The sequence below is a fragment of the Chanos chanos genome, chromosome 3 (assembly GCF_902362185.1).
Source record: "Chanos chanos chromosome 3, fChaCha1.1, whole genome shotgun sequence".
Taxonomy (NCBI): domain Eukaryota; kingdom Metazoa; phylum Chordata; class Actinopteri; order Gonorynchiformes; family Chanidae; genus Chanos; species Chanos chanos.
The window spans coordinates 27,612,501-27,637,893 of NC_044497.1; the positions used below are offsets into that span (position 1 = coordinate 27,612,501).

The 25,393-nt window shown below is 41.8% G+C and overlaps 3 protein-coding genes across 3 annotated transcripts in view; 2 read left to right on the top strand and 1 right to left on the bottom strand.

Annotated features, from left to right (window-relative positions):
* l1cama (L1 cell adhesion molecule, paralog a) overlaps positions 1 to 13,303 on the top strand; it is a 37,588-nt gene extending 24,285 nt beyond the window's left edge. The window contains exons 6-29 of the mRNA XM_030768294.1: positions 379 to 501; positions 722 to 892; positions 1,270 to 1,384; positions 1,670 to 1,854; positions 2,332 to 2,463; positions 2,785 to 2,928; positions 3,164 to 3,275; positions 3,449 to 3,606; positions 4,575 to 4,734; positions 4,881 to 5,005; positions 5,316 to 5,417; positions 5,865 to 6,062; positions 7,524 to 7,594; positions 7,788 to 8,013; positions 8,817 to 8,932; positions 9,398 to 9,626; positions 9,892 to 10,014; positions 10,257 to 10,430; positions 11,085 to 11,198; positions 11,586 to 11,735; positions 11,938 to 12,066; positions 12,285 to 12,357; positions 12,465 to 12,476; positions 12,725 to 13,303. Of these exons, the coding sequence (XP_030624154.1) occupies positions 379 to 501; positions 722 to 892; positions 1,270 to 1,384; positions 1,670 to 1,854; positions 2,332 to 2,463; positions 2,785 to 2,928; positions 3,164 to 3,275; positions 3,449 to 3,606; positions 4,575 to 4,734; positions 4,881 to 5,005; positions 5,316 to 5,417; positions 5,865 to 6,062; positions 7,524 to 7,594; positions 7,788 to 8,013; positions 8,817 to 8,932; positions 9,398 to 9,626; positions 9,892 to 10,014; positions 10,257 to 10,430; positions 11,085 to 11,198; positions 11,586 to 11,735; positions 11,938 to 12,066; positions 12,285 to 12,357; positions 12,465 to 12,476; positions 12,725 to 12,983 (3,401 nt within the window). The 3' untranslated portion in view covers positions 12,984 to 13,303. The remainder of the gene's footprint in view (positions 1 to 378; positions 502 to 721; positions 893 to 1,269; positions 1,385 to 1,669; positions 1,855 to 2,331; positions 2,464 to 2,784; positions 2,929 to 3,163; positions 3,276 to 3,448; positions 3,607 to 4,574; positions 4,735 to 4,880; positions 5,006 to 5,315; positions 5,418 to 5,864; positions 6,063 to 7,523; positions 7,595 to 7,787; positions 8,014 to 8,816; positions 8,933 to 9,397; positions 9,627 to 9,891; positions 10,015 to 10,256; positions 10,431 to 11,084; positions 11,199 to 11,585; positions 11,736 to 11,937; positions 12,067 to 12,284; positions 12,358 to 12,464; positions 12,477 to 12,724) is intronic.
* Positions 13,304 to 16,159: 2,856 nt separating this feature from the next.
* On the bottom strand, positions 16,160 to 18,984 carry ribc1 (RIB43A domain with coiled-coils 1). The gene is made up of 7 exons (XM_030769697.1): positions 18,728 to 18,984; positions 18,411 to 18,628; positions 18,058 to 18,172; positions 17,589 to 17,707; positions 16,905 to 17,147; positions 16,562 to 16,728; positions 16,160 to 16,268 (listed from the first exon to the last, which is right to left on the bottom strand). Exons 1-7 carry the CDS (start codon positions 18,924 to 18,926, stop codon positions 16,187 to 16,189), a joined length of 1,143 nt encoding a protein of 380 aa, XP_030625557.1. The 5' UTR covers positions 18,927 to 18,984; the 3' UTR covers positions 16,160 to 16,186.
* Positions 18,985 to 21,081: 2,097 nt separating this feature from the next.
* LOC115806837 (structural maintenance of chromosomes protein 1A) lies at positions 21,082 to 24,255 on the top strand. The gene is given in 6 exon segments (XM_075353548.1): positions 21,082 to 21,087; positions 21,674 to 21,778; positions 23,312 to 23,457; positions 23,811 to 23,868; positions 23,871 to 24,007; positions 24,087 to 24,255. Coding segments are annotated over 6 exon segments (621 nt in total).
* Positions 24,256 to 25,393: the final 1,138 nt, after the last annotated feature.

Here is a 25,393-nt window from a genome sequence, read left to right on the forward strand (position 1 = left end):
TTTTGGGAATACATTTTTAATATTATGCCATAGTTATGCACAGTTGTCGTTTGGTTAAAAAAAAGTTTGGTAACAAAGGACTGTAGTGTTGCAATAATACATTACTGTAATATAGTGATGTGGTATTTCTTGATTGCTTAGCTGAGCTCCTAGATTCCATGAGTTATTTTTTGTTATATGTACTTTGGATAAGGGTTTGGCCATATAGAAGACCAAATCTCTGAATTTCTTCACAGGTTACCTGTTGAATACACTCATATTCCTCTTTCTCTCTCTGTGTCTCTGTGTCTCTCTCTCTCTCTCTGTCTCTCTCTTTCTTCTCACTCTCCCTCTCTCTCTACTCTCTCTCTCTCTCTCTCTCTCTCACTCACACAACAGACACCCCAACCCTTCAGAAGGAGAAGAAGGTGAAGCTGAAGGTGGAGGAAGGAGAAAGTGTCATTTTGCCGTGTAACCCTCCTGAAAGTACAGTAGCCCCGGTCATTCACTGGATGGACCAGAGTGAGTCACTCTTGTCTGCTCTTTTGTACTCCACCATCTGTTTCCTTCACTAGTACTGCCTTCTCTAGTACCCTCTCTTTTTCATTTCTTTTTTCTCTCCTCTTATTCACCCTGTGGTTTGCTTAATCTCATTTCAGTTTATTTACTGTAGTTCAAAATATTTGCAATACCCCCCTCAACCTTTTTTCTTTTTTCTCGTTTTTTTCCTCTCTCCCTCCAGGGCTCCGTCACATCGAGCTGAGCGAACGTGTGACGCAGGGCCGCGATGGCAACCTCTACTTCTCTCATGTGATGGTGGTGGACAGTCGCAGCGACTACACCTGCAACGCGCAGTATCTGAATGCCCGCACCATCCTCTCCAAAGAACCCATCACACTCACTGTGCCCCCCTGTAAGCACATGCAGCAGCACTGGGGGGGTGTGGGGGGGGGTGTGGGGGGGTTGTTCACCTGGCTGCGATCACTTAATGCTGCTCCACTGGTCGTTGCCAGCTGGGCCTTAGACAGGGGAGGCAGGGCGGAAGCAGGGTGGAGGCAGGGCGGAGGAAGGAACAGATGTCCCCAGTGTGTAAACCTGACAATCCGAGATGAAGAAGTACTATGTTCACTAGGCTCTTTTCTCACTGATTTTACCCCAGTCTCAGGTGTACCACATGTGTTAGAGCGACCTTGCAAATGTTCTTGTTTATGTACGAGGTTGTTTTTATTTATTTATTTATTTATTTGGTAGACTCATATGTTGTCTTACTCCTCCCCTCTATCTCTCTAGCTAACTCAGTGGTGCGGAACAGAAGGCCTCGTATGATGAGACCGTCGAATGACCAGTCGTCCTATCTGGTACTCAGAGGCCAGAACCTGGAGCTGGAATGTATAGCCTCAGGCCTGTGAGACATTCTCTTTCTCTCACTGTTTGTTTATGTGTGTGAGTGTGTATGTGTGCGTGTGATCAAGATTGTCAGGTCCAGTACCATTTATTACATACTGACCTCCCCCCTTTTCTCAATTCAATTTAGCTAACTTTATCGGCATGGCTGTAATATGAACAATATTGCCAAAACAGAGCATTTTTATGATAACAGAGGTTATTGGCAGAGTGAAGGAACAGAGTAAGGAAATAAGAAATGTAAGGAAATCTCTCTCTCTCTCTCTCTCTCTCTCTCTCTTGCTAGTCCCACTCCTTCTATCCAGTGGGTGAGGAAAGATGGAGAGATGCCAGGATCTCGCACCACCACAGAAAACCACGGCCGACTGCTCCGCTTCAGCAGAATCTCTGAGAGTGATGGCGGAGAGTACCAGTGCACCGCCACCAACACGCAGGGCACGACTACACACACTTACACCGTCACTGTGGAAGGTACAGCCTGGGTTCCTCTACAGCCCCCTTTTCGTTTTTGCATGAGGTCACTCAGGCTGTGGATATAACTCAGGTTGTGGAGATAAGGGCAACTTGACAATGCCACGTCACCAGACAATTTTTTTTACCTGCAGCAAATCTGGATAAAGCTGTTAGCAACTACCGTGGGTTAAAAATTCTCCTTATTTGTTTATCAGAGTTTAGTAACACAATGTGCCCAGTGCATGAGGACTCATGTCTCATGAGCCCTCACGCAGCCTTTAGCTTTGTTAATATAGATCTAAATAAATGACAGCCTTTAGCTTTGTTAATACAGATCTAAATATATGACAGCCTTTAGCTTTGTTAATATAGATCTAAATATCCATGAGGCCTCATTTCCATTTTACCTTGGAGGTAGCATAGCTGTTAGCTTAGTTTGTTGTTGTTGAGAATGCATTGGCTCAGTTCTGTGATGTGCTGTGTTTGGCATCTCAGCTGCTCCATTCTGGATCAAAGAGCCTGAGAGCCAGCTGTATGCCCCCGGAGAGACTGTCACACTGCAGTGCCAGGCAGACGGTACACCCAAGCCCCAGGTCACATGGAGCATCAACGGCATCCCGATAGCAGGTGATAAGTCACACAGACATACACACACACACACACACATACTCACAAATTCAAACACACGCTCACACATTCTCACACGCATTTTCAAATACACACACACTCACACACATACACATGCACACACACACACACACACACAGCACACACAGCACACACACATGCATACACAGACTCACTCTCTCTCTCTCACTGACGTCATTTAATTTAACTGCATTACCCACTTTTATGCAGCATCATGAGAGAGTCCATTAGTTGTGTTTTAATGTAATTTTGTGCTATGGAGCAGATGTCATGTAACTGTGTGTAATGAACTGGTGACAGACATTGACCCAGACTCCAGACGCACAGTCCAGGAAGGCACAATCATTTTGAAGAACGTCAGCTTCACCGACACAGCTGTTTACCAGTGCAAGGCCGCCAACAAACACGGAACCATCCTGGTCAACACATATGTCTATGTCATTGGTAAGGAGTCATTCACCTGCTGTGAGTGTCATTAACCTAAGCCTCAGTTGCTGTAAAGCTTTGAAACACAGCTCAGCTAACATTACTGTCTAACTTCATTATATTTTACACCGTAGGATGCAACCAGTAATCCTATTTTTTTTATGACCCTCTTATCTTAAGTGTACAGAAATATTTTACATTTCTCTCTGTGGCTCTGTGGCTGATCGCAATGTTTGGCTGTGTGTTGTTTCAGAATTGCCTCCCCAGATCCTGACTCCGGATGGACAGACTTACACGGCGATAGAGGGACAGAAGGCGGTTCTGGAGTGCCAGACCTTTGGCTCGCCTCGTCCTACGATCACGTGGTGAGACAGACAGGAGAGCGCTAGGCTACCATCCTCTCTCTCTAAAGCTCACATTTCTTTGAAAGCATTCTCTTGATAGAAGAGCTTTTCTTAGAAAGCCTGGTCTTGAGAGAATGTGTGTTACTCTGGAATTTTATCTGTGTACGTGTGTTTATATGTGTTTGTTCTCTCAGGGAAAGAAAGGAATTAGCCCATCTGATGTCCAACCCCAGTATGAAACAGATTGGAGGTTCCCTTGAGATTACCAATGTGTCCCACAGTGATGGGGGCTGGTACACCTGCTCCATCAAAAACACCAATATTTCCACCAGAGCCGAGCTGGAAGTGCTCAGTAAGTGAGATGCAAGAACCTGTGACAGAACATATCTTATTGTTTTTATTTATTTTTTTGCTCTGGTTCGGCTTACTTCAGAATTCCCTGTCACCATCTTATTCATCCATGTTTGCTTTACAGTAAGATATTTTTTCCTTAAAGAAATTTTGGAAGTAACATCACCACTCCCTCGATTGCAGATTATGTTTGGATTTTAGGTTAACGTACCAGCTATCTAAGGTCTATCCTAATCTGAGAAACTATATCTTTTAGATGTATTTATGTTTTGGAGCTGTCGTGGAGAGCAGGCTATAATATGCCAAGTTAAAGCCATAGCAACCTCAAACAAAAATAAGAAAACTAAAAATGTGGACCAAAGCTGGACCAACCAGATCTTCTGATAGTGTCCTTAATGACTGACAAGATCAAGCAGCAAAGACAGTGGTTCAGGTGGTCTTAAAAAAAAAAAAAGATGGGCAAAGCCAGCTGCGCTGTCATGGCCAGTGCCACATCTCTTCACGGACTAGAGAGTCTAGTCTTTGAACTTCTCTCCGCAGACCTGCTAACAGCCTTTTGGGGGCTGAAAGAGAGGAGCTAACGTCCCCCTGGTGACACTTTGTGGCGGTCATTCGGTCCCTCCATGAACTAATGACTGTCAGTCTGGTGCCTACAAAGTATTACGTAACCATTTTCAGGCATTATTCTGCGATTGAATTTCTTTTTATTTGATTCTCTGCTAGGTAGCCTCTCCTTTTCATCTCACGTCTTTTGATTGAATTCAGACAAATTTCAATTTGTTTCGTAAGAAGATTTAATCTGGTTAGATTGTGCTTGCAGATCATTACCTTTTGTTGCATGTCACCACACCGCATCAATCCCCAGCCCTGGAAATGTCTCATGGAATACAGTCAAACAAATAACTGAATGATATAAGTTAGCCCAAGAGAAACGGTTTCACTGGGCATCCACCCCCTGTCCCCTCTCAGACAGGACCGTTATAGTGTCTCCACCCCAGCACCTGCGTGTCCAGGAGGGGACATCAGCAACCTTCATCTGTAAAGCTGAGGTGGATCCCAAGCTGGCCCCCCCTCAAATTCAGTGGAGATGGAATGGCCAGAAGCTTTTCGAGGCCCCCGACGGAGACAAGTAAGCTTCCGGAACTTTCTGATGCCACAATGCACAATGCTGTGCTTTATGTTGAAGGCTATCCTATTGATCGCTTTTTTTAAAGCTCAGTATGTCTTAACTGGATCCTGTATAGTGGTAAAGATGATGGTGATCTTTAATTACAGGTACATGTTTGAGGGTTCGACTCTCATAGTGGCTGATGTTCAGGAGAGGGATGAAGGGATTTATACCTGTCAAGTCATTACCAGCCTGGATGCCACAGAAGCTAGCGGCTCCATCACCATAGTAGGTATGACATTTTAAAAAATCTATTGAGGAGATAAATCTTTTTGCATTGCACAAATGGCAGAAAATCCTTACAGTTGACAGATCATTTACAGATATTGCATGTGTTATTGTAATTTTGACCTATTAAAAGGACAAATTCTGATTGACCAATAGTGTGAGAGCTGTAAGAAAAAGAAGTTAGCCCTTTAAAGGCAGAATATATACACACACACACACACACACACACACATATATATACATATACATGGGTGATGGCCGTTCCATCTGGAATGACATTTTCCTGTTTTTGTAACTCCAACTTTTTTTGTCAGATCGTCCAGACAGCCCGTCAAAGCTCCAGGTGACTGATCCTAGAGAGCGTGCTGTGACTCTTCTCTGGACACCTGGAGATGACCACAACAGCCCTGTGCTTGGTACACAAAACAAACCACTCCTGTCTGCTTCAGGGTCTCACCATAAAGCATAGCATGCATAAAAATACATTTGTCTTGTAATTTAGGCAAAATTTTATGTTTATAAATAGTGTTTATTTATAAACAGCCTTAGCGTTTCACTAATCAATAATCAATTTGCATGAAGTCATGAAGATTCATTTACTTGAAGGCCCCGTGTTGATTAGCATTAATATGTGAATTAGTGTATAGACTATGAATGCTCTTTAACTGGTACTTAATTACTTACTGGATGATACAGTGCCTGAGCTGAAGAAAATTATTCATTAACTGTTGTTCAGAATGAGTGTCTAGACAGGAATACCATGTACTGTAACTGTGTGTCTTTGGCTCGTTAAAATTTTAAGATCATTCTTTGACTAACGAGCTTGTCTGCGTGCGTGTGTGTGTGTGTGTGTCTGTGCTCAGAATACGTGGTGGAGGCTGAGGAGACAGGAGCGGAGACGAGGGGATGGGTGGAGCTCCAGCGCGTCCCAGGTGTGCTGCAGCGTGCCGATATCTCCCTGAGGCCGTTCATGGCCTACCGCTTTCGAGTCATCGCCGTCAACGACGTCGGGAACAGCGATCCCAGCGAGCCAACGGAACGTCTCTCCACGCCAGCCGCCTGTAAGACTGAACCCCCACTGAATGTCAGACACACGCCTGTAAAGACTGAACCCCCACTGAATGTCAGACACACGCCTGTAAAGACTGAACCCCCACTGAATGTCACACACACACCTGTAAAGACTGAACCCCCACTGAATGTCAGACACACGCCTGTAAAGACTGAACCCCCACTGAATGTCACACACACACCTGTAAAGACTGAACCCCCACTGAATATCAGACACACGCCTGTAAAGACTGAACCCCCACTGAATGTCAGACACACGCCTGTAAAGACTGAACCCCCACTGAATGTCACACAGACGCCTGTAAAGACTGAACCCCCACTGAATGTCACACACACGCCTGTAAAGACTGAACCCCCACTGAATGTCACACAGATGCCTGTAAAGACTGAACCCCCACTGAATGTCACACAGACGCCTGTAAAGACTGAACCCCCACTGAATGTCAGACACACGCCTGTAAAGACTGAACCCCCACTGAATGTCACACACACGCCTGTAAAGACTGAACCCCCACTGAATGTCAGACACACGCCTGTAAAGACTGAACCCCCACTGAATGTCACACACACGCCTGTAAAGACTGAACCCCCACTGAATGTCACACACACGCCTGTAAAGACTGAACCCCTACTGAATGTCACACAGACGCCTGTAAAGACTGAACCCCCACTGAATGTCAGACACACACCTGTAAGACTGAACCCCCACTGAATGTCACACACACGCCTGTAAAGACTGAACCCCCACTGAATGTCAGACACACGCCTGTAAAGACTGAACCCCTACTGAATGTCAGACACACGCCTGTAAAGACTGAACCCCCACTGAATGTCACACACATGCCTGTAAAGACTGAACCCCCACTGAATGTCAGACACACGCCTGTAAAGACTGAACCCCCACTGAATGTCAGACACATGCCTGTAAAGACTGAACCCCTACTGAATGTCACACAGATGCCTGTAAAGACTGAACCCCCACTGAATGTCAGACACACGCCTGTAAAGACTGAACCCCCACTGAATGTCAGACACACACCTGTAAGACTGAACCCCCACTGAATGTCACACAGACGCCTGTAAAGACTGAACCCCCACTGAATGTCAGACACACGCCTGTAAAGACTGAACCCCTACTGAATGTCAGACACACGCCTGTAAAGACTGAACCCCCACTGAATGTCACACACACGCCTGTAAAGACTGAACCCCCACTGAATGTCAGACACACGCCTGTAAAGATGTGGTTACGTTTAGTATCTGTAGTCAGATAAAAGAACAGCCGTGGTGACTGTATACGGTACTTTCCAAAAGTTCCTAAGGTTATTTTGATGTGGTTTCATAGAGGAACATTTTATTTGTGTTGTTGTTAATACGTAATGCATGGTGAAAGTATTTTCCACCCCTGCGCAAGCCTTGTGGCATTAAAGTAGTACTGTCTGCCACCACAGCTCCAGACGCTAACCCTGAAGGAGTGAGGAGTGAGTCAGTTGACCCAGACAGCCTAGTTATCATGTGGGAGGTGGGTGCTTTTGTTCTAATCCACATCTTTATTTTTCACCTCCCATATCAATTCTATGAAGTTCCATGCTACATACATGTAAACCCAACAGACATACATGAATCGAGCATTTGATTTCTCATCACAAAAAAAAAAAAGTTCAAATCTGTTTAATGTCATAGATGAATGAATGGCATGCTGTTGTTTTTTGTAGGAGATGGACAGGCTGAGTTTTAATGGCCCAGATTTCAGGTATAAGGTCATGTGGAGGAAGGTCGTTGGAAGTGGGCCATCGTGGAACGTCAACTTCACCACCTCACCACCATTTGTCGTCACGGATGTGGGAAACTTCACGGCCTTTGACATCAAAGTGCAGGCTGTCAACCAGATAGGGGAAGGCCCAGAACCCAAATTAATCATTGGGTACTCTGGAGAAGACTGTGAGTCCCTTTTGGCATTTTCTCACTCTCCCACCCACCTAGTACACCCTTCAAAACTGTCACACAGGACTGATTTGAAAGCTGAAATATGAGAATGTCGTATCAATGGAATATGCATCGATTAAGTATTTGGTTTATTGTCCTTTCATATTGTTGTCTTTGATTTTTTTATTGAGTGTTCTAGAAAATTCTGTTTTCAGACCATTCTAAGACTGAGGCTGCTCAGCTGAAGGAAGTTAATGAATGATCTTTGAATCAGCATTTATGCCATTTCTCTCTCAGTCTTTAATCTTATTGGTCACAGTACTCTAATCCATCATTCTGAAGCCTGTCTCCTTCCAAAATCAAGCCCGTGTGCCAAATTTAACTTACAGACCATCCAGTACTTTCAAATTTAATATACTAAAAGTCAAACTGAAATGAATTGTGACAGCTCTCTGTTTTTATGTGCTTAAGATTTGGATTTGGTTTAGCTACTGCAAATAGTTCTAACCTTACTGCTCAGGTTTATCTTATCATACAATTGGCTCTTCTTTCTTTCTGTTTCCATGCAGACATTGTGTGTTTTTGCGTATATGTCTCTCTTCTTAACATGTTATTTATGTTAGTATTTTATATATTTTATCTGTCAGTTTCTCTTTATTATTATGTTTATGGTACATGGGGGCTTCATATGTCCCCTGATACACGCAGAAGAAAGCTGACTGAAACTGACACTTCTCTCTTTTTTCTGGTTTTAAGTGTTTGACCCTCATTGAACGTTCAGCTTAACAGATATGATTCTCTCTCTTTCCCCACATCAGATCCCCTGGAGTCTCCCATGAATGTGGGCGTGTCTTTTCTCAACAGCACTGCCATCAGGGTAACATGGACTCCAATAGACAGGGACACAGTGAGGGGACAGTTGTTGGGTTACAAGGTACTGCACCAGTGTCATTAAAACTTTTATGGTCTCTCTCAAAAACACAGAAGCCTAAAGTCAGAGGGATGGATCTAGTCCATTGAAGGCCATGATAAAAGTTCAATGCAAGCCCTCCAGTTTCCCAGGCGTTTAATGGTCTTTTTTTTATGACAGGTCCTTTACTGTGCTTCACATTATTACATCTTTTTCACTCAAAGTAAGAAGCGTGTCAGTTTCTTAAAATCAAAAGACTTCACACTGAATTTTTGTTCCAGCCTCAGTTTCTAATCAAAGATTTGTCATGAGAACTGCATAAATAATTAATTTTTTTACCCACATTGCGCTATTTTAATGGGCTCATTTCTTTGTAGTGTGTATATTTTTGATAAGTATGAGGTGGTACTGCATATTTTTGACAGATGTGACTGATGTATTTTAAATTTGTACCTTAGTTTTCTTACTTCTCTCCCATAATCCCTGTAGATCCATTTGAAAAATTATGGTCCAAAAGGAAGACACCAAAGACAGGAGCGTGTAAGAAGAGGAAGACAGCTAGTGAATGAAGTTGTTGTGGAGACAGGTGCGAATGAGGAGCAGAAGGTCTTGAGAGGTCTACAGCCATACTCTCACTACAGCCTGAGTGTCAGTGTCTTCAACAGCAAAGGAGAAGGACCAAGGTCTGAACCTCTGACCTTCGAGACACCTGAGGGAGGTAAGACTCCAGGAGAGAGGAGAGAGGGAGAAAAAGAGAAAGAAAAAAACTAAGGAAATGGTGACAGTAGAAAGATTATCGACTGGTAGAGAGTAGCATCACAGACAAACTTCTGAATCTGATTATCTGACTATCATTATTCATTTGATTGCAATAGAAAAAAACAATCAGTGGATAACATAGCCTGTTTTCTTAATGTTGAAATGAATCTGTTAGAGACGGGGAAAGAATAACTGTGTTTTGCTCTGTTCCTCGACGGCCACAGCTCCAGGTCCACCAGCGTCGCTGCATTTGGATAGCCCCTCAGAAAAAGAGATGACCCTGCGCTGGACACCCCCAGTCTATCCCAATGGACGCCTGACTGGATATCTACTACAGTACCAGAAAAGTATGGTTCTCATCCTATGGACCCTTATTGATTGTCTTAGCAGTCATTTCATATCTGGAATTTGGGTTCTATTGGTTCTTCTGATCTAGTTACTGTTCCAAAGGTCGAGAAGAGTCCATTATAGTTTTAAGAAAACATTATTTTTCTTTCAGACAGCATCGGTTTGAACTAATTAGGCTAGCGCTGATAGCTGCGTGACAATTCGCCAACCTCTGAATCTCCGTCTCTTTGCACCGTTGTAGTTGACAAGGAGGGCAGCCTGCTGCAAGTGCACAATATCGACAACCACACGGCTGATTCCCACACCCTGAAGGACCTTGACTCCAGTAGCCGCTACCGCTTCATGCTGATGGGCCGAACTTCAGCCGGCTTGGGCACGCCTATCATTAAAGAAGGAGCAACCACACTGGATGGAGGTAGGACTACATGAATAATCCGCATGATTAGAGGACGAAAAAGATTATGAATTAGCATGTGCTCACATTTTTATGGCTTGGTACATGTACATAATAAGACTTAAATTAATAACAGTGTTTGCTGAGGGAAAACTACCCGCTTAAGGTTAGATATGATTAAAGCACAGCACAGAAGAGGTCTAGTGTTTTAGACTTGGAATTCAATATCAAACAAAGCTTGTGCCAAGATCTTCAGTAGGCAATTTGAATGCTTGACATAAATTTGCAAAAAAAAAAACCCAACCCTATAAACATTGACAGATATGATCAGCTGACATATATCATTGGTCAAGAGTGGCATGACTAAGAAACACTTAACATTCAAGTCTAGCTATAATGTCTTAGACAATGTAAGGACAAATAGAGAAACTGACATTAAGCCTTTTATGTAGATCATATGAAACGTATTTTTACGTAGTGTATTGAGGTCAGTTTAGTCTCGACATTAATTTGATTAAGGACTCAATACTGAATGTTCTTATACCCTCAAGGCACAAAAACAGACGGTATATTGTGAACGATGCTTGATTGTGAAACGGCATTTCCTGTGAGATAATAATCTAAAATATAATTTCAAATGAAATGCTTTGTGTTTGATTATTGTGTTGCCCACAGCTCCACCATCCAACATCAGCGTGTCAGCTGGAGAGACCTTGGTCAACTTAACCTGGGCATCAAGAGAGAGACACAGAAGCATTAGCTTTCACATTCATTACCTCAGGAAGAATGGTATGTGATATTTGGGAAAACGGTGTGTGAGCAGATGCACAAAGGACCGAATATATAAAAAGGGCTGGGCAAACGTTTGAAAAATGAACTCATGATCATGAAGACTTTTTATCTTCACGTGATGAATAACTTCATGACAAAATACGCTGAGTAAAGAAAATACATCTATTTCAGAGGGCAGTGAGTCTTCTACGGGAAAGATATATGTTTTCCCGCGTGTATCTGGTTGGCATGAATCTCATTTGTACCACTTTTTTTTCTACTAAGACTTTTCTTGCTGTCTGTGTTGATACGACCATGAGAGGTTTCCTCTATTTATCAGAAAAATGAATGTGTGTATGCACCATTTTAATGGAGTTTTTTTTTTCTAACTTTTTTTCCACATAGGCCAAGGAAACTGGAGGCAGTCAGAGAAGGTAAACTCTTCTCAGTTGTTCTATCAGCTCCAGGGTTTGCAGCCAGGCACCCAGTATCATCTTCGCCTCGTTTACAACAACACCACTTTTTGGGATACAGAGATCCAGACCAACGGAGCAGGTAACCGCTTCTGATTGACCTGTCCATGTGTGCTTTTCTATGCTTTTAAATGTCGTTTAGGAGCTCCTCATTAAACCTAAACAGTCCTCTCTGAAATAGAGAGTTTACACCTTTTTCATCCATTGAAAAACTGTTGTTTCCTCTCTTAATCAAGTGATTTTACATTACAAGCCTGTTATCATTTCTGTTTGCTTTTGCGTAGTTATGGCGGCTCGGACGGGATTTGCTACTGAAGGCTGGTTCATTGGTCTCATCAGCGCCATTGTGTTGTTGCTGCTGGTATTACTCATTCTTTGCTTCATCAAACGAAGCAAGGGAGGGAAGTATTCGGGTAAGACTTCATCTGTCTTCTTCAGCTCCGTCTCCATCAGATGCCAAGCCCTGATCCTTACTTCTTTTATCAGTTTGTTAATCAGACCAGTGATAGCTGTCAGGTGATAGGTGATAGTTTTGATGTGTCCAAGATAGGGGACATCAGAACTATCACTGTGATTCTGCCAATATAATATAGTCTGTTTTACTGATAAGTGAAATGTCTTTCTTTCTTAGTGAAAGATAAGGAGGAGTGTCAAGTGGACTCTGAGGCACGACCAATGAAGGACGAGACATTTGGAGAGTACAGGTGTGCTTCTTTGGCAAGTTTTTTGTATGTTACTTTAAGGCAAACATTCCCTAAATGTTCCTTACACTCTCCTTTTCCTCCCCAATGCTTTCTCCCTTGATTTGCAGATCTTTAGACAGGTATGCCATTCATTACTTTCAACCATTATTTCTGCATGTGGTTGCTTGTCGCTGTTTCTTTTCTCTGTGTGGTTTCAAGCAGTCCAGCGCTCCACTCATTCAGCATTTCTTCCTTTAGTGTTGCCAAGTTCTTTTTGATGACTGGGATAAATGAAATATTGATGAACCATTTGTGAATCTCTCTCTCTCTCTCTCTCTCCCTCTTTCTCCTTCTCTCTCTCTCATTTTCTCACCATCTCAATGAGAAGTGACATTGAGGAGAAGAGGACTGCTAGTCAGCCGTCTCTGTGTGAGGACAGTAAACTGTGTAGTGATGGAGGCTTAGACGATTATGGCAACAGTAACAGTGTGCAGACCGAGGTGATCATGGATGAGTCCTTGGCCAGTCAGTATAGCAGCACCAGGGATGCCTCAGGGACGGAGGCCCAGGACAGCTACCCCCTCAACCCCACCACCATCGCCCCCATCAATCACGGCCTGCCAAACTCTGCTGCCATCCTAGATTAGGAGGGGAGGGAGGGAGACAGGGTAGGGCATCAGACCAAACACGAAATCACACACGTGCCCACTGAATTCCTATACAAGTGACTGACCTAACAATCAAGGCACGCACACACACACACACACACACACACAGACACACTCAGACACCATGTATTCATTACATAACTCATAAAATTTGATGCCAAGTAATGATACAAGACACACCTGGACCGCCGACTACAAAACATTACCTGACCACTTAAGACAAAGGCATACAGTCACAGTGAAAGGAACCGACCAGACGTTAACCACATGCATAAGTGTAGATGCCGTATCGCCCAGTGTGGTCCTATTTTGCTATACATGGTACATATATATATATATAAATATATAATAGTTTACAGTCTTATTTTAGAGACAACAAATATTTTTTTGTCTCTGCTCCCATTGTGTCTTGCTCTTAATATTTAGCTTTTTTCATGTTTGGCTTTAGTCAAAGGCAGGTTTATAAGCCTGGTCATGAGTAGAGTTCTTTTCTACCTTTGAACCAGATAATGTGGTGGAAAAGAAGAACAAAAGGACAGACATATATTTTTTAATCTCATGTGTTAAAAAAAGTCTGACAGAGGGCCTTAAGTCCTGACAGGTATATCCTGTAGGCATACACAAGCCACTTCTGGTTATAGATTGCAAAACTGTTTGAATATTGTTTGTAATTTGTGTTATTTTATTGTATGCTTTGAGTAATTGTTCATATTAATTTTTTATGATTTTTTTTGTACTCATGATTGTACACATCGTATTATATTTTGGAAATAGTAATTCGAGATATAATTTTACAACTTACCTCAAAAGAAGACAAGATGCATCCAGGTCCCTTTCATTTACATTAGCAAAGCTACATATTGTAAATAAGTGGGATGCAAAACATAACATTGATGAGATACTTTATAGCAAGCTGTACATAGCTTCATCTATCAGCTTAGTCATTTACAGTGTTATAGACATTGAATTCATCTTTTCTTGTGCCTGCTTACATACGAACATCATCAGAAAAGTCATTGTGTCATGCATTTTCCATCATGTGTAATGTCATTCCAGGTGTGATGATGTCATATTCGTGTAACCCTCTGTGCGTGTCCATTGTCTCTTTTGATTGTATTCTAAAGCAGTGTATTAAACAACGTCTACTGACAAATCCTCCCTTGCAGTCCTGTTGGTGTAAAGCCATAAGATTACACACAGCTTGCGTGTGATCTAAGTGTATGATAGGTTGGTAGTTATTATGAATTGTGTGAGAATGCAATGTACACGTGCACACACACACACACACACACACACTTACTTTTTTGGTTCAGCAGTTGCATAAACACAATCATGTCTATATGTGTTACTGTTGTGTCTTATATAAAGATTGTATGATTTGTTAGGGTGGGAATATCTGTTCCACACCAGTATACCAAAAAGCATTTGTCTCTTGTTTTCTTTGTTTTAATGTGTTTTTTTCCCCCTAAATTCTGTTCATAAGAAAGGAATAAAAACAGGAAGTTGTGATATGCATTCATTAAAAATATTAACTGGAAAATCTCATTTTTTTGTACATGATCTGAGAGGAAAATGATAAAAAGGAGCATCTCGATCTCCATTTGAAACATAAATAAAATGCAAATTATCATGTGATTAACCAAGTTAATTTGGAGGGGGGGTGTTATGCTGAATCTGCTCTAGATTTCATGTTGTCAGTGTATTATTTTTTCTTTAACTTTGCTTTTTAGTTTTGGACTAAAATGTTAGTTGTGAAATTGTTGTTTTAGATAAGTAGTGGATGGTTTTTAAAAATAGTGAAAAAGATTTAAAAGTTCTGCCATTGCTCCTTTGGTAATCAATGTTAGAAATTCTGTGAAAGAATGAGAACAAAAAAGAATCAAAATAACATGAAATACATAAAACAAACAAACAAAAACAGAAAAACATTTAATGGCATTATCTGTTGTTACTAACCAACTGAGGTTAGTCACTGCCATAAAGATTTTTAGATAATATTCAAATAGCATTGCAGTATTGTGTATATCTGCTGAAAGTGAGGTTCTGCTGATAAAATACATAAAACAGGATCATAAGAGTCTTATTAGTACACTGCACACACACACACACACAAACACACACACACCCACACACACACACAGGGAATGTTTGCAAAGTGCTGACTCACATTGTTGAGACCAGAGTTCTTTGAGGACTCAGCAGTGGTCCTGTGTCCTGTGGGACGGATGTTCAGTACATCTGAACAAAACTTTCAGTTTTTTAATTGGCCTGCATTAGCCTCCCTTGTATTTCATACAAAGACACACTCAGGACAAATGGTCTCAGAAACCTATTTTCATAGGGGAAGCGACGTGAAAATATTCCAATATTCTGCCAGTCTGCTGCTAAACGTGTGTTTTGTCAGTGTAAAGACAAACGGAGGATAGAGGAGAAATCAGGTTAAAGATATTCAGATATTTACTGCCTTTTCTGTTGTGTTGTGTTTCATGAAATTCATTTGATATTGTTCAAACTTCTCCAATATTTCCTAAAATCAAATTAAGATTGGAAAAGAATAATTGAGTGTGAAAACAAACAAGAAAAATCTACAATGGATCACATTTGAAATGATTTTGAAATGCTACAGTGTGAATGAGTTGGGGGTGGGGGTGGGGGTATTTCTGACCATTGGGCTGGCAGGATGTTTGTGAAAAGAATTGTGTTGGTTGTGCTATGAAACTGAGTGGAGTGATGGGTATGTGTATATGTATGGGCGGCCAGACTGAACGGTGTAAATCTGATATCATTCTGACCACTGCTACTGTATCAGATTCATGCATCAGCAACTGTAAGTCAATATGTCCAATAAATAAATCTTTAGAACAATCTCAAATAAAACAGCTGTCAATTTGTGTGTTGCTCAGACAATGTTGCATAATTATCACCAATGTCAAAAGCACTTCAGAGAAAGGAGGCATAATCATGTGATTGAGAATACAAAAAAAAAAAAAAGATTTAAGTGAAAAATAACATGCACAATCCCAAAGCATCCACACACTCTTGTTCCACTTCTTAAAGACACAGTTTAAGCATGAAATCATTAGAGAGGCAAAGCTTTGAAATGCAAAGGATCTGAACTTTATTAGATTGCTCTTTGTGTGGGCAGGAGAGGAGAGGAGAGGAGAGATCTGAGTGGGATGTGGTTAGCGAGTGCTGCTACCGAACTGGGAGAAGAAGCGAGCGCTGGGACGGTTGGTGTAAACATTCTTGTTCAGATACTGCTGACTGTTAAAGAGACAGAGAGAAACACATAAGAGCAGTCTAATCATGAAGACAACATCTGATTAGTTTTGTGTTCATTACATAAACAAACATGAACAGAGAAAACCAAAGAGACACTGGGTACCGGCTGATATATTTCAGCAATGTAAAAAACCCCAAAAAAGACAGAAAAGAAAGTAAATGTATTGTGAACACACTGTGGCACAGGATTGTCATTGCTGTCTTGGAGCCTTTGTACTCACTCGTTTTCAGCTTATCTTGTTCTCCAGGGTTACACTACAGCTGGGTCCACTTACTATGCACGCTGCTCTGTAGCCAGTTGTTGGTTGACATTGTCCAGCTGAATCCTCCTCTCTCTCTCCAGTTCCCTCAGTCTCTTCTCCTCTTCCTCCTGTGCTCTGGCCTGTCTCATCAGCTCCACATCCCAGGCTAACTCGGTCTGCCTCTCAATCTGTCTCTGTCTCTGAAGAAAATGAAAAGGGAGACAGAAGGTTATTGGCACGAACAGAGCACTATAAAAGGCAGAGGACATAAGAGAGTGGCTCATCCAATTCATTACATGTTTTCAGTGCAGCCACAGAAAAATTCAAGATGGGATGGTTTATCCCTTTGGGTGGAATGTCTGGATGCTTTCAGCACCTCTTTCTCAGATCGCTGTTCCTCTTGCTGCCTGTGGATGGCGCTCAGTTGCTCAGCTCTCATGCCTTTCCAGCGATCGCACAGAATTCCCGGGGTTCTGTCTGCCGTCCCCACACCCTGTCTTTCTGCCGCTTCCAGGCATTCTGTCAACAGGTCAGAAGTCACCATGTGCTTGACCTCCATCAGCTCCTCTCCCTCTTTCTTCATCTTCTCCTGTCTCAGTCTCTCCGTTCGCTCCTCAGCCTGCAGGGTAGGCCAGGAAAAGGTCAGAGGTCTGCGGTGACCTTCCACCTCAGGGGACTGAGATTAATGCAACCCAGGGGATCTATGGATATTCCCGTAAACCACAATGTCACGCTCTTCATGTACACTGTCACTCATCAGCTAAACCACAACCTGAAGTGGGAAAAAAACACTGGAACTGGAACTGGAACACTCTCTGGGGCACATTTGTCTAGATCAGTCATGCACAATGTATGATGTCAAAAACCTTCAAACCTTCAAAACAAAAACAAACAAACAAAATCCCAAAACAGGTCATGGGTGATAGTGGGTGTTGCTGAGCAACCATTCTGAAATAATTTAGTGTGTTTAATAAGCTCTGTAGGGGAAACACTGTTAAAGAAGGGCAAACAAAATTGTGCCAGACGAATGGATATGCAGGCATAATATGTGGTATTCTACCTGAGCTTGGTTGTAACTGCTGAGAGCAATGCAAGCAGCTCTTTTACACTCGCTCTCCAGAGCATCCAGATGCACTGCTCGCTGGTCCAGCTGAACCATCTCCATATCCGTTAGAAGCTCTGTCGGTAAACCCACACCCACATACCAAACATCACACTATTGATCTTACAGAGGACACACACACACACACACACACTCAAACACACACACACAGACATTCATACATACACACACACAGAGCAATTCATTCACGCAACACCCACCAGTTCACATGAAAAGCATAGCTTCATTTCTGTTTATACTTTCAGTAACACTATAACAGCATCAAGCATCTAACATAATCATTGCAACAAGGTCAACACTGCTTCATAAAAAGATGCTCACACCATCACATCTGAACTATGGACATGTGTCTCTGTGTCTCTATTGTAAATCTTCATCAGGTCTTTTTGCTTCAATTTGTTTATACCCCTGAGTTTTTGCTTTTGTTGCCGTTGTTCTCTCTCATCTCTTTGCGCTCTCAGGACTCTTTCGTTCTCCTCCATTTGAGCTCTCTTTTTCTCCCTCTCCCCAATTCCTTCTCCCTGAACCCAGACGAGAGAGAGAGAGAGAGAGAGAGAGAGAGAGAGCAGACCTTTGAGTAAATATATGTGACGACTCTTTATATTCAATTAATTAAAAGTGCTCAATCAGAAGATTGGTATAATCAGTAAATGAGGCCAGTGCGCATAATGCATTAAAGTTTTTGGCACGAATTTCTGCACTTCCGAGATTGATGCCAGTATTTCCCTTGATAAGAGATTATTTTGATGTAGACCATACCGCAAATACTTGCATGCAGGCAGGTCCCATCTCTGATTTAGGGTGAGAGAGCTTGACGGCCCCCTGGTGGTTAAAAGTAAGGTCAGCATCCCGAGAATCTTCCGCACGTTGTTCAGTAGCCCAAAAGTGGACAAGATCTCTAGACAACTCTGTCCTCCTTTCCTCCTCCTCTGTTTGCCGTTTCCTCAGTACTTCGTCAATTGTCGCGCCCAAAAGCTCTGGTTAGGGAAAGAATCATTCAAAAATACATCCACAAAAATTTACAACCAATTTTTTGTTGTCACGAGCCAATTATTGGGAAGCATTTTGTCTTTTACCATAAGCCCTGTCTCGTTGTTTCTCCATCTTTTCTCGTTCACGTTTCTCGGTCACTTGATTCTCGATTGCCGGTAGGTCCAAACCCATCACCCGGTTTTTAGTATTGAATATACGGACCCGTCGCGCTGCCTCTGCAGCCCGCCGGCGTTCAACAGCCTTGGCTACAATGTCCTTCTCTGGTGGTTCAGCTCGAAACATTCTAGATCTTGTTAATATTTCTCTAAATACCAAAAACACTTTATAAGTCCAATTTATTCGAAAAAGGCCTACTTTGCCAACATAACACCCCAACCCGGATAACAGACTGACAGAGAATGCTTAAAAATAGCTTCAAAATAATTGTGCAAAGGTGTTCATAAAACATAGATCAACTGTCGACAAAAGCTTGTATTAGAAAAAGTATCAGATTACCTTTGTAGATCCAAATGTAGTAGACCTCCAAACATTCTACTGTATGACACTGGCTCTAGTTTGTGACTTTTAGTTTGGAGCGCCTTGTCGCCATAGTAACTGTGCAAGGGTTTGAGTTCAAGGACATTCCCCTTTAAATAAAGATGGTCTTACATTGAATGCTTTAAATTATGTATTACGAGAAGCCAAACGCTACTTCAATACTTAAAATCGACAATTCTCTTAACATAAAATTATAATGGTGCAGTTACAGCCTTACTTATATTGAACAAGACACACGTTTGGTTCACTCCTCCGCACGGGGGCGTGCGTGCACACATAAAGACCACTCCAAAGGCGTGCGAGATGTGTAGACTAAAAGGAAACAAAATATAGGATCAACATGGACTGTCAGGGGGAGAATTAGAACCCACCTGGAGACAAATATTCAAGGCACAGCAGATAGACAGGACGGTGAAATCGTTATCTGAAGAATACAACACTGGATAATCAGTGTCACTACGGGGTACGAGAAGCTAATGGAAATCGAAGATTTCAAGTCTCACAAATGTCGCCAAATTATCGGCCCTTTTCACAAATTCAAGGCAATAAGTGGATCTAACTGATCAGGTAAGACAGAGCAAGTGATGATGAGCATAGTGCTAATGCACAGTGGGTGGTTTACAGATGCAGATAATATTCTATTATACATTAGAGCGCTCGTCGTTCACTAGACAATCTTATCGATCAGTACCGGCTCTTTCATAATAGCACTCTTTAGTTTCAGTGCCAAGGAAATAAACACAGTGACTGTAAAGCACGAAAATGCATCCTTGCATCCTGACCCACCCCCTCTGACAATCTGATTCGATGAGCTGCACTTCCATTTCGATACAAAGCTGCATGCATTTCTTATGTCCTTATTTACTTAGCATGTCAACAACAACTACAACAATAATAATGTTATTATTAACAAATAACAAAGTAACTTTTTTCTTCTCACAGATATAATTTATTAATTAAATTGAAATAGCTAAACAACAACAAAACAATTAAGAATACAATAGACAGGCGGGTTGTAATGCAAGCTGTGATGCAATATTAAACAAAATACGAAGCAAAATGAATATGGAAGACGACAGCCTGTAGGAAACCCTCAATGACCTAACACACAGGGTGGGAAAGCTGGCTGCAGACCATGCCCGTGTGAGCATGGTGTACCACAGAGACAATGAAGACGAATGTACTTTTACACAGGATATGATTAGTACAATATAATTTTGTCCTCGGCAATCTGCCCTCCACATCCTGATCTGTTTAACCCATTTCCTTTCAGAATGAGTGTTGTTTTTTTTGGCTAGGTGTCTTTGGCTAAGTGACCCATACCCTCTGTTTGTTTTTGGCTCTTCCTCAGAACACTGAATCAACAGCAAGGTCTCTCTGAGTAGAGTGAGAAACATTAGAAATTTGCTATTCTTATCAAGACCAGGAATTTTCTAGTTTTCTAAGTACAGTTTTATCTCAATATTGCAGTCATGTGAACAGATTAAAGGTTAAATGAAAGAAATTAAAATATGACAAATGTCTATACCATAGAAAAACTGGACTCTCAGCTCTTTCTCAACCTGGGAGGTCTGTGTCTTGTAGTCAGGAAGCACTGAGAGTTAATCTATGTGACATTCTCAGGGTGCAGTGGAGTCCACAGCCCTGAGGAGCCCTGAGGAGTGGTCGGGTCTGTTTTAGGAGATTTCCTGCTCTGGTGAGGTGGCTCAGGAGTATGAGCATAGAAAAAAGAACATGGCGCAAGCAGAGGAAGAAACACAATTAATTTACCCACCCCTAGAAGAACACAGCCACAGGGCGTCTAGAGGCCGAGCAGGAGAAATAGGAAAGGAGAGGAGCTAAACTGAATCAGATGGTTTACCTTTTGCCTTTGTCTCTCACTAACTCCTTCTCAAGCCATATGGAGGTAGGAAGGTCCTAGGGATGGGGTTTAATAACACCGGAAGGCGTTTTACACAAAGTCCTTCTATTTGGCAAGTAAAAAACCTGGTTTTAATAGCTGCCCATGAAACCCACCGTCTCCTCTATTCAGTCCCTTTATTGATGTGATTTGATGCTATTTCTTCAGTCAGCCTTCCTCCTCCAAAACAGGTGAAGCAGTACCACTGGCTTAAAGAGGAGGCCAGTAATTAGGCAGCCGCATTGCCACAGGAGTTGGAAAAACTCAGCTGTGACCAAAAGGCTGAAGAGGACTGTCTTGACTTGGAGAAGAGGAAGAAAGTAGAGACAAAGATAGAGAGGGAGACATTTGGAGGCTATAAAGAGCTTCAGGCTTTAGTACAAAAATTTATGTTTTAACATCTTGAAATGCAAGCTACGATCTAACAGACAGTAAGAGAGACAGGGGAAAACCAAAACACATAGAAATAATAGAGGACTACATTGCTACTAGCTGGAACAGTCAGCTTCCACATCATGCTGAGTTGGTATTAGTACCTAAGCCCAACAGCCTTCTGCAAAGTCTCAAGTTTTTCTGTTATTTCTTTCTGCAGTCCAAGCAATCTCTGGACAAGCAGAAGTGGAATAAGTATGAGTTAAGAGAGGAAGTGGAACCGGCCAAGAAGAAAACTACTGAAATCAACATGGAGCTCAATCAGGTGAGTTCAAACACTAACACTGACTATCATACCTGCCAGGGTGACCTGCTAAAATGGGTGGTATTAAAAAATCTGTTTATACAAAACACATGCACAGGTTTTATATGTAGGAGAGGACAAAGCTGGAGAGTGAGCTGGCTAACCATGGATTGGAAGACATGGAATGTAACAGCATTGGTCTTACTGTCAAGCGTTACTATTCTATCTCCAAAATTACGGTTAACTGTAATCCCTGTGGAAGACGAGGTGTTTTGCGAGATTTACAAGGAGATTGGAGTGCATAATATTTGCGAATTTAATGAGAAAAAAAGATGGAAAATGAGATGTCTGCATCCATTAGGAGAGGAGAAAACCTGGTATATAAAGACCTCAGACAGGGATTCAGGCCTGTATCTTTCAGCGGCATCAAAACTTTGTTTAGATCAACATTGCTTCAGAGCTCTGTTAATCTGACTGCTGATCATTTTTCTTTTTTCCATATTTTGGAATAGCGAATTCTCCATATACAAATAAGCCTCTGAACAACACAACAGTCAGTTCATTAGAGGTGTGAGGCTAACGCACACTTCTTCTTATGATGTGTGTGAAAGTTATTATTGCATTTTTCCATCCTAAGAGCGACAGTTCATAGAGTGATGTGACTTGCTTGAAGGAGAATACTACTTGCTTAAGTCCACCAGCAACTAAACAGTTACATGACCCTCATTGATGACCATCAAACAGTACAAACGAGAGCAACCCTGACTGACTCACCAGAACATTAGAGTACCAGTTGTATTCCCCCAGTCTACAGGCCAAAGTTAGCAAATATGTTACAGTTTGTGTTTAACTATGAATCCCAGATTCAGGATACAGGTAGTTCCCGGGTTACAAACGAGATCTGTTCTCTAAGTCTGTCTTTAAGTAGAATTTGTAGATAAGTCAGAACAGGTACATACAGAGTGTTAATGGCAATGTGATCCGACTTAAAATGGCGGACCGTGTTCTCCTTCCTCAAGCTGACAAACCGCTGAAGCCGCGCAGTGTTTTCATGAGCATCACAAAGTAGTGCGTGCGTTCGTTATCACGAACCACTGTATTTATCTCAAATTTTTCAATATAGGCTTTATGGCAGTCCGTTCATAAGTACGAGTTGTCTATAAGTCGGACGTTCGTCACATGTGGACTGCCTTTATACAACCCTGTGCTGCCTTAGACAGGGCCTTAACTGGGAAAACCAGTTTCATACAAAAACCGAGATTCATACACATGTTTTTGTGTAGTACTTGGCCTATTGACATAAATGTGTTAATGCTTTCATCTCTGCCTATCACAGCTTTCATGTTTTGTAATGTAGACTTCAATGAAGGTTGAGTTGGAGAGTTGGAATGAATTGTCTTACTCATGGATACTCCAGAATGAAGTCACACTCCACACTTCAGTAATAAGTTAATTAGTCACTATCTAAGTTGTTTCAATGTTGTATGACTTTCTTCCTTTGTCTATCTGTTGTAACTGATTTCTCTCCTCCATCTCTCTGTTACTCTACATCAGGAGGAACATGGACACATGAGAATTACTGATGAAACCATGGTTTGGTAGCAGGACCTGAAGAACCAGCACCTTTCAAAGAAAGAGGAGGTAAGTGATAAAAACAACCCGATAAAGGAAATTCACAGGAAACTGGGTGGTGGTAACAAGTGCAACATACAAAATCTATAGTGAACGTTTCACTTCCCCCCTCATTCTCTCACACCATAATTACAGTCAATATTTCATATCCATCCTTTCTATCATAAATGCGAATACTACATGGCTATCAGCATTAAGTGCATGAAGAGAACATCATCTATAAAAGTCTTTACTGATACTTCACTCACTATACCATAATTAAAATTTGATAAGCTGTGTCTTAAATTACAGAAACATTTATGAGCTTTACTGGGGCTAGGTTACATTACAACCCACACAAAACTCAAAATACCAGTGTTCACTGAAAATGGTGTTGCAGTGAATGCAACAGCTCATGTCACTGGCGGTATCACAGTCACAGGGAGCTAACCCGGCTGCAGAAGGAGATGACACGCACTGAGATAAAGCTGGAACAGAAAGCAACAGTGACAGACACAACCTGCTGCAGGCCTGCAAGATGCAGGACATTCGACTGTCTCTCCAGGCAGGCGCAATGGATGACATCAGCCAGGGAGAGGTACCATTTAAAAAGTGCAAAGTTTCAGATATAAACAAGGAGTGAACACACAGATACAGATTCTCTCACAGTTATAATGAATGCAAATAACACTTGTCTATCGGAATTATACGCCTTGAGAGCACATCATCTATAAAACTCTGATTTGACATCTAGTGTCTCTTCCTCTGCACCGTAAGATACAGTGTTAGGAGCTGAGATCTTGGGAGAGATGGACGTTCTACAGTGGCGACAGAATGAACGGCAGAAGATCCTGTACAACATCAGTGTACTTAACATGATGGCCTGAGGAAACTGAGGGAGTGTTAGCATTTAATTCCAAGAGACCAGTGAAGGTGAGCTGGCAGAACAAAATTCTATTATGGACTAAAATTATTCCTGTTTACCACACTTCGTTGGATATGGTGTTGATAATGGCTGCATTAGATTGTCCTGTTTTGTGACCAACAGGAGTGGCGGTCCAAAAGCCAGCCGAGAAATTCAGGCGAGCCTTTGAGCAGATCACAAGGGAAAAGTTTCACCATTTCAAATCCTGATTTGAGTCTATTGACACAATTACTTATGAAATCTACAAAGCCTTCTCATGCACCAGCAGCAACACTCAGGTACTGTATAATTTTGTATTGATATCGAAGCACCATGTCAGTGCAGTAAAAGACAAGAAAACCAGAGAGCGTTAAGAAGCTGTATATTTCAGTAAGTTGCGTCATCCTTTTAGTGTACGTGTGCCTCCAGTGTGTTTACAGACTGGTTTGTAAGACTGTTCTTTTTGTACCTAGGCTTTCCCTGGCCCACAAAACCCAGAGGGTCCATATTTAGATGGAATAAACTTTAACTGTGTGGCACCTGGAAAGACCGTCAGATCTATGGACATTCCATCAGGAGGCAAGAAAACAGCAGTAGCACTGGCGTTATGGATAGGACAGAACAGGACTGGGAAAGGAATAAGGACAAGACTGAGAATATGTTAAAACATCCCATAATTTCACTTTTTATTAACAAGAATTGATTGAAATAACCCCAAAACTGTCCTTTTCTTTATAATGTTGTTTTTTTTTTTTTCTTTTTGTGCTGTAGCTATAGGCCTGCACTTGTCTTCGTTGTAGAGGAAACTGACGCTCTAATTGTGTGTATGGTGTAGTTTACATGACTACTCTGATCAGCAAGCCACACTCTTGTATCATTTTTCATTGTTTGTGAACAAAGAAATTAATTTGTTTTTAATCTGTTTAAAATATTAAAACACCCTGTTGATAGCTTTGCCAAAATCAAAAAATTCAAAAAGTGAGAAATGAAATATTTACATTTACAGACCACTCCACTGCTGTTAAATATCTTTTCAAATCCAGACTTTGTAGGTCGCCACGTACATTAAGGATCAGTCAGTTTAGAATGTCCAGGGCATTGTCATTTCACCAAAGGAGGAG